This window comes from Scyliorhinus torazame, chromosome X (genome assembly GCF_047496885.1).
Source record: "Scyliorhinus torazame isolate Kashiwa2021f chromosome X, sScyTor2.1, whole genome shotgun sequence".
Lineage (NCBI taxonomy): Eukaryota > Metazoa > Chordata > Chondrichthyes > Carcharhiniformes > Scyliorhinidae > Scyliorhinus > Scyliorhinus torazame.
Window position 1 is genome coordinate 24916931 of NC_092738.1, and position 12174 is coordinate 24929104.

The 12174-nt window shown below is 44.3% G+C and overlaps 1 protein-coding gene across 21 annotated transcripts in view; it reads left to right on the forward strand.

The window, feature by feature from the left end:
- The window catches only part of kmt2d (lysine (K)-specific methyltransferase 2D), a 306604-nt gene that overhangs the window by 72087 nt on the left and 222343 nt on the right, over positions 1-12174 (forward strand). For all 21 annotated transcript variants that reach the window (XM_072493795.1, XM_072493792.1, XM_072493808.1 and 18 more), the window contains 3 exons: positions 1437-1687; positions 7643-7752; positions 9689-9851. In XM_072493795.1, the coding sequence (XP_072349896.1) occupies positions 1437-1687; positions 7643-7752; positions 9689-9851 (524 nt within the window). The remainder of the gene's footprint in view (positions 1-1436; positions 1688-7642; positions 7753-9688; positions 9852-12174) is intronic.

Consider the following 12174-nt stretch of genomic DNA (forward strand, 5'->3'; position numbering starts at 1 on the left):
ATCAGAGGCGAAACCAACAAATTTCAATTTCTTTGTCCTGTTTCCCACCAAAACACGTTAGCTTTTGGCCCTCCCACCCAGTTAAGCCTCCAAGCGGGAGCCACCTTGTCTGCAACCGATCAGCCCATGGCTGCCACCGGAAGTCGTTTTTAATTAATTTACGATCACAGTTCTTAAGGCAGCTTTTCTTCTCTGCTTTTTCTGTGTTCTTTATCTCATTTGCTGTGTTCTTTGCTACATTTTTGGTGTTCCTGTACTTGTGCTGCTTTTGAACCAACTGTTAAGCTCTTGGCTCTGCTCGTGCTTCTCCCTTGCTAGCACAGATGAAACCTGGAACTTAGCATGAATTTGAGTTCCACTTGTGTGTCACAATAAGTTGAAACTCCAATGTCTGTCTGAAAGTCTGCGACCCAAGTGGGAAAGTACTTTTCTGCAGTTTGCCTTCATAAAAGGTAAAAGATTGAGTTTCATGATGGTGGATAGGTGAGCTGGAAAAAGAAGGAACCAGCATCTAAGTACAGTAGAGATAAAAAGGAAATGGATAGCAGCAACAAACACGTGACAATTCACGAGTAGGCTTCAATGAAGTTCCTGTGAAAAGCCCCTAGTTGCCACATTTTGGCGCCTGTTCGGGGAGGCTGGTACGGGAATTGAACCGTGCTGCTGGCTTGCCTTGGTCTGCTTTAAAAGCCAGCGATTTAGCCCAGTGTGCTAAACCAGCCAAGTGACAACAATAATATGAGGAATGTGTTATGGTTTAATAATTTCAATGTGTTAAGTCCTGCATAGTGGGAGGACAGGGCTGATCTGAATTCCATCAGGGTAGTGGTTTATGATGAGTTTTTAACATTGCACCAAAAGTTCACCTGAATCAAGCCGTTTCTAAGTAAATACTTTTAGTTCAGATTTATAGCCATCATTACTTTTCATGATGCAGATTTTGCTGCATGCTGGTGGTTTGGTTTGTGTGAACAATAACCTATGCTGTTATCAACTTAGGTAATTATAGGGATACATAATTATAGGGATACAGTTTTCTTTAAAATAAATTTAGAGTGCCCAGTTAATTTTTTCCAATTAAGGGGCAATTTAGGTTGGCTAATCCATGGGTTGTGGGGGCAAAACCCATGCAAACACGGGGAGAATGTGCAAACCACATGGACAGTGACCCGGGGCCAGGATCGAACCTGGGACCTCGGTGCTGTGAGGCAGCAGTGCTAACCACTGCGCCACCGTGCTGCCCTAGAGAAACAGTTGAAAAGGAATCAAAATATTTTTCTGAACTTGTGGTTAGTAATGAGGCATCAGTCTCTGGATAGCTGTATTTTCAAGATTAGTATAAATGGACTCATTAAGCAGAAGAAAGATAGTGGCTATGTTATTTAAAAGATCAATTATGAAGAGCGCTAATGTTTGAATCATCTTTTTTTGTCCAGCTTGGAGCAGAAGTTGTGTATGTTTTGTAACTGTGGAGAGCAGAGTTTACATGGACAAAGAGAGCTGAAGCAATTTGATCCATCGGCTGTATTGGATGAATTTGGAAATGAAGGGACGACCAGAACGGCGAGGGAAGCCAGTCCGGCGTCAAGGCACACAAGTGCCTCAGGGGTGGAGGGGCTCTCAGATGAGCTCGCGCGAGTTGGCTTTGAGCAAAGCGCAACAACAATGGCTCTCTTTGAGTCAACAGGTGAAAAAACTGTTTACTTTATTGTTTCGAGTCCAACATTCCCCCAAACTGTTCTCAGGTAGATTTCAGGAGTATCATTTCTGTATTAAATTTGTTGTATAAGATTTTTATAAAATTATTTTTACCCCCAATAAATTTATGTTGAAAAGATTACAGTTTGTATTCATTAAGGTTTTAGTTTTATTAATCCTGTTAAATTTGAATGATGAAATCTTTTGAGTAGTCCAGCATATTTCCGCAGCAGCGACAATACCACTGTATGTCCTTTTACTGTGGACTTGGAAGCTCCAGTCTGGAGAATTGTATATGCAGATGGAGCCCAGCTCCAGTCTGGAGAATTGTATATGCAGATGGAGCCCAGCTCCAGTCTGGAGAAGTGCACTTGCAGATGGAGCCCAGCTTCAGTCTGGAGAAGTGCACTTGCAGATGGAGCCCAGCTCCAGTCTGGAGAAGTGCACTTGCAGATGGAGCCCAGCTCCTGTCGGGAGAATTGTACATGCAGATGGAGCCCAGCTCCAGTCTGGTAAATTGTATTTGCAGATGGAGCCCAGCTCCAGTCTGGTAAATTGTATTTGCAGATGGAGCCCAGCTCCAGTCTGGTAAATTGTATTTGCAGATGGAGCCCAGCTCCAGTCTGGAGAATTGTATATGTAGATGGAGCCCAGCTCCAGTCTGGTAAATTGTATTTGCAGATGGAGCCCAGCTCCAGTCTGGAGAAGTGCACTTGCAGATGGAGCCCAGCTGCAGTCTGGAGAAGTGCACTTGCAGATGGAGCCCAGCTCCAGTCTGGGGAATTGTATATGCAGATGGAGCCCAGCTCCAGTCTGGAGAAGTGCACTTGCAGATGGAGCCCAGCTCCAGTCTGGTAAATTGTATTTGCAGATGGAGCCCAGCTCCAATCTGGAGAAGTGCACTTGCAGATGGAGCCCAGCTCCAGTCATGAGAAGTGCACTTGCAGATGGAACCAAGCTCCAGACTGGAGAAGCGCACTTGCAGAGAGCCCAGCTCCAGTCTGGTAAATTGTATTTGCAGATGGAGCCCAGCTCCAGTCTGGAGAAGTGCACTTGCAGATGGAGCCCAGCTCCAGTCTGGAGAAGTGCACTTGCAGATGGAGCCCAGCTCCAGTCTGGTAAATTGTATTTGCAGATGGAGCCCAGCTCCAGTCTGGAGAATTGTATATGCAGATGGAGCCCAGCTCCAGTCTGGTAAATTGTATATGCAGATGGAGCCCAGCTCCAGTCTGGAGAAGTGCACTTGCAGATGGAGCCCAGCTCCAGTCTGGTAAATTGTATTTGCAGATGGAGCCCAGCTCCAGTCTGGTAAATTGTATTTGCAGATGGAGCCCAGCTCCAGTCTGGTAAATTGTATTTGCAGATGGAGCCCAGCTCCAGTCTGGAGAAGTGCACTTGCAGATGGAGTCCAGCTCCAGTCTGGGGAATTGTATATGCAGATGGAGCCGAGCTCCAGTCTGGAGAAGTGCACTTGCAGATGGAGCCCAGCTCCAGTCTGGTAAATTGTATTTGCAGATGGAGCCCAGCTGCAGTCTGGAGAAGTGCACTTGCAGATGGAGCCCAGCTGCAGTCTGGAGAAGTGCACTTGCAGATGGAGCCCAGCTCCAGTCTGGAGAATTGTATATGCAGATGGAGCCCAGCTGCAGTCTGGAGAAGTGCACTTGCAGATGGAGCCCAGCTGCAGTCTGGAGAAGTGCACTTGCAGATGGAGCCCAGCTCCAGTCTGGAGAATTGTATATGCAGATGGAGCCCAGCTCCAATCTGGAGAAGTGCACTTGCAGATGGAGCCCAGCTCCAGTCTGGAGAAGTGCACTTGCAGATGGAGCCCAGCTGCAGTCTGGAGAAGTGCACTTGCAGATGGAGCCCAGCTCCAGTCTGGAGAATTGTATATGCAGATGGAGCCCAGCTCCAATCTGGAGAAGTGCACTTGCAGATGGAGCCCAGCTCCAGTCTGGTAAATTGTATTTGCAGATGGAGCCCAGCTGCAGTCTGGAGAAGTGCACTTGCAGATGGAGCCCAGCTCCAGTCTGGAGAATTGTATATGCAGATGGAGCCCAGCTCCAGTCTGGAGAAGTGCACTTGCAGATGGAGCCCAGCTCCAGTCTGGAGAAGTGCACTTGCAGATGGAGCCCAGCTCCAGTCTGGAGAAGTGCACTTGCAGATGGAGCCCAGCTCCAGTCTGGAGAAGTGCACTTGCAGATGGAGCCCAGCTCCAGTCTGGTAAATTGTATTTGCAGATGGAGCCCAGCTGCAGTCTGGAGAAGTGCACTTGCAGATGGAGCCCAGCTGCAGTCTGGAGAAGTGCACTTGCAGATGGAGCCCAGCTCCAGTCTGGAGAATTGTATATGCAGATGGAGTCCAGCTCCAGTCTGGAGAAGTGCACTTGCAGATGGAGCCCATCTCCAGTCTGGAGAATTGTATATGCAGATGGAGCCCAGCTCCAGTCTGGAGAAGTGCACTTGCAGATGGAGCCCAGCTGCAGTCTGGAGAAGTGCACTTGCAGATGGAGCCCATCTCCAGTCTGGAGAATTGTATATGCAGATGGAGCCCAGCTGCAGTCTGGAGAAGTGCACTTGCAGATGGAGCCCATCTCCAGTCTGGAGAATTGTATTTGCAGATGGAGCCCAGCTGCAGTCTGGAGAAGTGCACTTGCAGATGGAGCCCAGCTCCAGTCTGGAGAATTGTATATGCAGATGGAGCCCAGCTGCAGTCTGGAGAAGTGCACTTGCAGATGGAGCCCATCTCCAGTCTGGAGAATTGTATTTGCAGATGGAGCCCAGCTGCAGTCTGGAGAAGTGCACTTGCAGATGGAGCCCAGCTCCAGTCTGGAGAATTGTATATGCAGATGGAGCCCAGCTCCAGTCTGGAGAAGTGCACTTGCAGATGGAGCCCAGCTGCAGTCTGGAGAAGTGCACTTGCAGATGGAGTCCAGCTCCAGAGTGGCAAAAGTGCATTTGCAGATGGAGCCCAGCTCCAGAGTGGAGAAGTGCATTTGCAGATGGAGCCCATGACAGATGTTTGTCACTATGTGCTTATGCAGGTTTAGCTAATTTTTTTAAAAAAGCATTCATGCTGGCATACCAACTAAATATGATCTTGGGTTAACTGGGCAATGAGCAAAAGAATAATGGGAGGAAAATAGGTGATTGTTTGTAGTGCCTTAAACAAACTGCTTTATAGTTTCTGCGTTATTGTCCTTATGTTTCTGATTACATTGAGTCACACTAAACTGCACCGTTGAAGTAACACTTCCGAGTTACCTTTTCGTGAAGTATTTTGTGATGGGCTCTGAATTGTCTTGGCAGCTGAACCAGGCCCTGTCATCACCTTGCATCCACAGGTGCACTTTCTATTTGGGTTATTTGATGATAATCACAAGCAGAATTCCTGGGTGATTCTATTTTCCTCTCTCCTACCCTCTCTCCCTCCTCCAACAAACATTCAAGTCAAATATCTAGTTTCTCCTCCCTCTTACCTTTTCATTGCTCCTGACTGATTACACTGGTTGCATTTGGATAACTTCTTATAGACTAGATGTGAGATTTCTTCATTTCTGGCTCTGTCCCACCATTATGGTGCATTTATCCACTTGGGCATCATAACTTCTGGTGTGATTCGACAGCACACCTCTTTACAGTATGTGACAATTTGTCAGTTTGGCTCAGTTGGTATTTCATTCTTTCCTGAGTCAAAAGATGTTTTGGTTCAAAGCTCATCTCAGAATTTGAGCTCATTATCTGGGATGATGCTATAGCACACCTAAGGGAGTGCTGCATTGTCTTTTAAATGGGACATAGATCAAGGCCTTGTCTGCCTGTTCCAATGGTTCAGGTTACTTTAAAGATCATCTCCCACTCTTTGAAGAGCAATTGATTCTTCCTGATGTTTGGCCAACATTCTTCCCCCAAACAGCACCACCAAAAAATTATTAACTGGCCAGTCATCTTGCTATTTCCAGGATCTTGCTGTGCGCAAACTGGCTGTCGCATTTGCCTACATAATTTGCTGCACTTTACAGTAATTGAAACACGTTGCGATGTTTGAGATCAGGCGCTAAATGAAGTTTTTCTTCCCCCTTTATGTGGAGGGAAACTGCTGTGCAGCTACCAAAAATAGTAATGACATTGCAAACATTTCAACCTTATTTATTATTGTATACAAATGTCCTATTCGGTACCCTTGTTTAATGCTGGGAATTCTGTTGGTTCAGGCTGACTTTTTGAAGTGTGCTAATGTAATCATGTCGAATGTGTTGGGACAAACCATGGTAAAAGCACAATCTGTGAATTGTGATCACTCATAAATGTATCTCTAGAGATAGTGTAATGGTTTTGTATACCGCTTTTACCCACGCAACTTGGGTTTCAAGGTAGCCCAAACAAGAAAGAAGTCTTCTACCCTCGGGCCCTCGTTGAATGAGTTTTAGCTGGCTCAAACCCTAGTACACATGGAGTTCTCAGGATAAAAATATCCATAATTCTGAACCAAAATGGCAAAAATGAAATGTCATGCTTGTGGACGAACAATGCTTTGTGAGATTTGGCTTAAGGTACATATTTGTGCCAGGACAGCTGTCCTACATCCAACCTATTAATGATCTAATCAAATGTGTGGCCTGATGCTGATATACAAAAATTGGAAAAGCGCTAACTTACTTTGATGCCCGTGGCTCCAGCATATTTTTCTCTTTTTCCATATTATTTTTTAAAAAATCATTGCTTCCAAAATGAGTTGCTCATAGGTTTTTAATGAAACTTCTGTTTAGTTTTTTGAGGTTAATTTCCTGCACTGAACAGAACTAATATTTTCTCTAGTACTTGTCCAGTTGCAACCATCTAGCATAATACATTGGAGATCCGGGTTACCTTACATTTAATTATTTCTCTAAGCAGTATAAGATATAGTCAGATCTTCCATTGGGGTTTTTATTCTCCCAAGATATTACTAAAATGTTCATTTAACAAGTCAAAAAGCTGTTCACAAAACTTGAGTGATCTCTAAGGTGAATTTCACCTTTCCCATCATTAACTTGATTCAAGCACCAACTATAGGAAATCTGCAAAGTCCAGCAGCAGTGATGTCGCCAAGTAGCCAAATAAAGTGAAGAAGCCTCACAACAAACCAGGATTTAAATGCACTGTTTATCCTTCACGTTTTAATAATTTTGTAGTGAATGGAATAGACTGTGAAATACACATAGGAATAAGGTAGAAATGCAAATATTGTAAATTAAAAATTGCACCGCTTTTAAAAAAAAAAAGGTATAAATGAGAGAGTTTTTAACAATTTAGAGTATCCAATTATTTATTTTTTCCAATTAAGGGACAATTTAGTGTGGCCAATCCACCTACCCTGTACATCTTTGGGTTGTGGGGTCAAGACCCACACACACACACGAGGAAAATGTGCAAACTCCATACACATAGTGACCCCGGGCCGGGATCGAATTTGGGACCTCGGCACGGTGATGCAGCAGTGCTAACCACTGCGCCGCCGTGCTGCCCCATAAAAGAGAAAGTTGACATTTCACAAATATAAAATTAGTTTTTCAGGCCCAGGGATTTTTATCAGCAATAATTATGAACTTGGTACGCTGTTTGAAAACACAGTTACATCTCATTCAATAATGGCGTTATTCTTTTCAAAGGTTTTATGAGACTGTGTGCATTACTGAAAGTTCACATCAATTCCTTTGATTGTCATCTGTGGAACCTCAACAATGCACTGTGTGGAGGAGCGGGGAATCGCTGGCAGTAATGTTTAAATACTCACGTTTAACCGCACATGTGCGGACATCAGAAGTTGCTGGGGGTTTCACAGCTGTAATGTTAGCGACTGCTGACTGTTTCACTGTCTTCACAATTGCAAACCTAAAAGAAAGCATCAGATTTATACTGCTCCACGAACACGTTTTGTTTTTGATCTTTAATATTTTTACCCACAGGACATTTCTGGGCTCATCATTGGTGTGCAGCCTGGTCAAATGGTGTTGAACAGGGTGAGGAGCAAAAACTGGTCAATGTGGACAAAGCTGTAATCTCAGGTATTTCACAGGTAAGAGATAGCATTTTATAACTTTGAGTTCTTTGAGTAGTACATAGTTTATCATGTTAAACTCTTGGAGAGGGCGGGTTTACAAAACATTAATTTCCCTGCAAGATTATTGCTGAATTTTTAAGACCACAATCCAACCTGATAACGTGCTCAAGGTACACCCTCAAGAATGCGACATGTTGCAACGTAGAGTATTGGGACACAAATCTGCCTCTGCTATTTACCAGTTTTAAATGTGTTACTATTTACCATTGGAGCCATGGTAATTTTTGAGAGGCGAAACTATAGTGCAAGCTGCCCATTTTTAATATTTCAACTTGCTTTGTGGAAACTGGGATGAGCCTAATTGTAAAAGTGTAGGGTTGCCTCTTTTTGCTGGAGCATAAGAAAGAGACACGGCATTAAATTCCAGTTTGGTAAACAGCACCCGACTTCCCAGATCGCCAAAGGAGGCCCAACGGTAATTGGAATAGATTTGATTATTTCTTGTTCCATAAGGTGCAATATTCGGGCTGCAAAAGGTTTTGCTTTTCCTTTTCCTTCATACTTTTCATCGTGAGAGCAGTTTTGTGAATTGGTGAACAGTTGAAGCTGGCACTTCTTCACTGTAATTGCTGCCAAAGGTGGGAGGCAGACTCAATATTTTCTAAAATCTTGTTCCCAAAATGTGAGTTGTATAGCAGTGACAATGTTGATATCTGAAATGAAATAGTTATTGCGCAAGGGTAACAGCAAGAATTGCAGTGGACAATTGACATGTAACAGTGTCCATTGCTTGACTGTGCACTACAGCAAACGTTTTTTAAAGAAATATTTTTATTCACATTTTCCTTTTTCACATTTTCATCATTTACAACCAATCCAATGGCAATCCCCTCAGCCAACAATCCCCTCATCCCACCCACCCTCAAACAGCTCCCAACATTTTGAATACAAAACACCAATGAAAAAGAATCATCATTAATTTATACATCCCAACCCCCCCCCCCCACCCCCAAAATGTTCGATGTCATCCAATTCATGAAAATGCATGATGAACAAGGCCCATGAATTGTAGAACCCTTCCATCCTCCCCCTCAACTTGACCTTTACTTTCTCGAGTGTTAGGAACTCCAGCAGCCCCCCCCCCCCCCCCGCCACGCCGAGGCACAGGGCGGAGAAGCCGACCTCCACCCCAACAGAATCCGACTTCGGGCGATCAGTGAGGTGAAGGTCGCCCCCTTTCCATCCCCGGCCGATCCAACAGCCCGAAAGTGGCTTCTCGGGGGACCTGATTCAAATCTCACGTGCTCCACCTTTGAGATCACCCTGAAGACCTCCCTCCAATACCCCTTGTTTTGGGCAGCACGGTAGCATTGTGGATAGCACAATTGCTTCACAGCTCCAGGGTCCCAGGTTCGATTCCAGCTTGGGTCACTGTCTGTGAGGAGTCTGCACATCCTCCCCGTGTATGCGTGGGTTTCCTCCGGGTGCTCCGGTTTCCTCCCACAGTCCAAAGGTGTGCAGGTTAGGTGGACTGGCCATGATAAATTGCCCTTAGTGTCCAAAATTGCCCTTCGTGTTGGGTGAGGTTACTGGGTTATGGGGATCGGGTGGAGGTGTTGACCTTGGGTAGGGTGCTCTTTCCAAGAGCCGGTGCAGTCTCGATGGGCCGAATGGCCTCTCTATGTTAAGACATATGAACGTGATTTGCGGGGGGCCCTCGCGTTACAGCAAACTTGAATGATAAAGTGTAGTAATTTGACTTGCCTGTCAAACTGCTAATGCAGCATTTTTCTCTTGAAATCTGCAGTTGTGTAAATGCCCATCTTGATACTCAAATCTGAATATTCATTGCTCTGCATATCTGCCTGATGTTTTTCCTAAGTGCTATGTTAAAGATAATTTATAGCAATGCATAACATTTTAAGAGTAATATTTATATTTTATTTCACAGAAATGTGAGTATTGTAAACGGTTGGGCGCTACAATCCAGTGCCAGATGGAGGGATGTTTAAGATCGTACCACTTTCCCTGCGCAGCAGCAACTGGATCCTTTCAGTCAATGAAATCCTTGACCCTTCTGTGTCCAGAACATATTGATAAAGCAGTGGAGATAGGTACGAACACATGCTTTATACAATCTTCAGTGTTAAAGGTGTCATTCTTGCTGCACGTCTTGATAGGCAGTGCAAAATACTTGTATCAGCTTTTTCTTGCACCAGATTTATGTCAATGTGCCTTTTTTTGTATCTAAAGTGGGAATCTGGCTCATTAATATCTGAAAATGCCGTGTCTGTTGCTGAACTAAAATGTACAAAAGGTCCTGGGTTTGATCTCTGGCACTAATTGGCCTGATCTTGGAGGAAATGGTGACAGGGACCCGTGACTGGTCTCAGCAATCCTGGGTGAAGGAAGGTGAAAGTCAACCAAGATTCACTGGTTGCTAATCATTTGACCACTATTAGCAAGTGCATGCATGCAGATGTTGGATGAGAGGGCTGAGTTTAGTGTTTCGCTGGGTTCTCTTCCTTCCCACTCATGCTTAAGCAAATCTGGAAGGTGGACAGTAGATATAGATAGAACATTATCCCAGCTGCAGTTGGAGGCATTTGTGAAGATGGAAGGGTGGGGGAGGCGATTTGTTTAAAGAACAACGCAACTTGACGGAATCATTTATTCTGTTACCAGTTTGAGTTGTGAGCAACTAAATGTATTTAATACTCATCTGTCGCATGGCTTTTGTGTCCTGGTAGTCGAGTTCAATTTGAATATTTCACGTCAAGCAGGGTTGGGGGGGGCGGATGCAAGGTTGGTGAAAGGAAGGGGTTGATCAGAAAGTCAAGAGTGAGGTCGAAAGGAAGGGAAATGTGGAGATGAGGCGGGAGAAAATAATGGCAAAGGAAATGCATAGGTGAACTAAGGTATGCTAGATGGGGGTAGACTGGTAAAACAAGTCGGCGAGGATTAGATGGCAGCCGCGGGCCTTTTGAGGTTGGGTATGTGAATGGGTGCTTATTCGGGTAGGATTGGGAGGTGCGTTGGCAGACTGAGTGATGCAGGGTGAGTTTAAATTTGATAAGCAGTGGACACAGTTTAAACTCTTGTACTGTTGCCCAACTGAACTTTCACTGAACTGTATGGAATGTACACAACAGTTGCAGCCCATTCAGCCCAACCAGTCATTTATGCTCTTCTTGAACCTCCTCCCATCTAGCTGTTAACATACCTCTCGACTTCCTTCTCCCTCATGTTTATTTAGCTTCCCCTTAATGCCACATTCAAGTGAATGTGTGCGATGTGCTTATGTGGGTATGAGAATGCTTCATAAGCTTGCTAAAAGAAGGCATTGAGGTTTATGAAAAATTGTGGTCTGTGCTTGCATCTTGATTCAAACTTAGGCGGTGGGGCGATAGTGGAGTGAGCCTGACTACAACTTTGAGAGTATGGATGTTTGGCCACTGGAACTACGTCAACAACACACTGTCTGTATACTAATATGGACTGGACAAATCTAAATTGCAAATCTTTGGTGAGCAAGGTGGGCAATAAGGGAACTGGTAAACCTGTGTATATTGGCCATTTCTAATGGACAGTGTTCAATGTACTTTCAGTTTTTGCCCCATAGACTTCAGTTAACCGAGTTATTGAGTACTGTTATCAGGCTGATTTCTGAATTTCACCATCTGGACTCCGAGAAGTAAAATGTTTTGGTGAAACATTTATTTTATTCTTATTGGTGAACTTCAGCTTTATTGAAAAGAAGATGTGGATAGCAATGGAGAATACAATTCGGCTCAAATTTTAAAGTTGAGAAATAGTGTTGCTCTAATCCAGCATGGGATAATTTCAACGCCCAGACGTTTAGATATAAATCCAGTCTGTTTTCTTGGTTATTGTAACGGGCATTAATTACATTTTGCATTTATGTGGTGAGGTGAGCCGATGATAAAAGCCAACAGTGAGCCAATCTAAATTGAACACATTTACAATAGAATCAAAATGCCCTCAGGTGAAATAAGTGTATAAAATCAATGCGAGTTTTTGGTGTTTAGATATAACAGTTTTCCGACTAGACGACTTTTGTCAATGGTCCTAACTTCCAAATAGGTAATATTATTTTCAGCTGATGAAACTAATTTTAAAATCAAGTTAATGATTGTGATTGCTGCATATAAATATATATAAATTGTGAATATTAGTCGTGAACCACATTTGGGAAAATATTAACAACTGGAGTAGAATGGGCAGCACAGTGGCGCAGTGGTTAGCACTGCTGCCTCACGGCCCCGAGGACCCAGGTTCGATCCCGGCTCTGGGTCACTGTCCGTGTGGAGTTTGCACATTCTCCCCGTGTCTGCGTGGGTCTCGCCCCCACAACTCAAAGATGTGCAGGGTAGGTGGATTGGCCACGCTAAATTGCCCCAGAATTGGGGGGAAAAA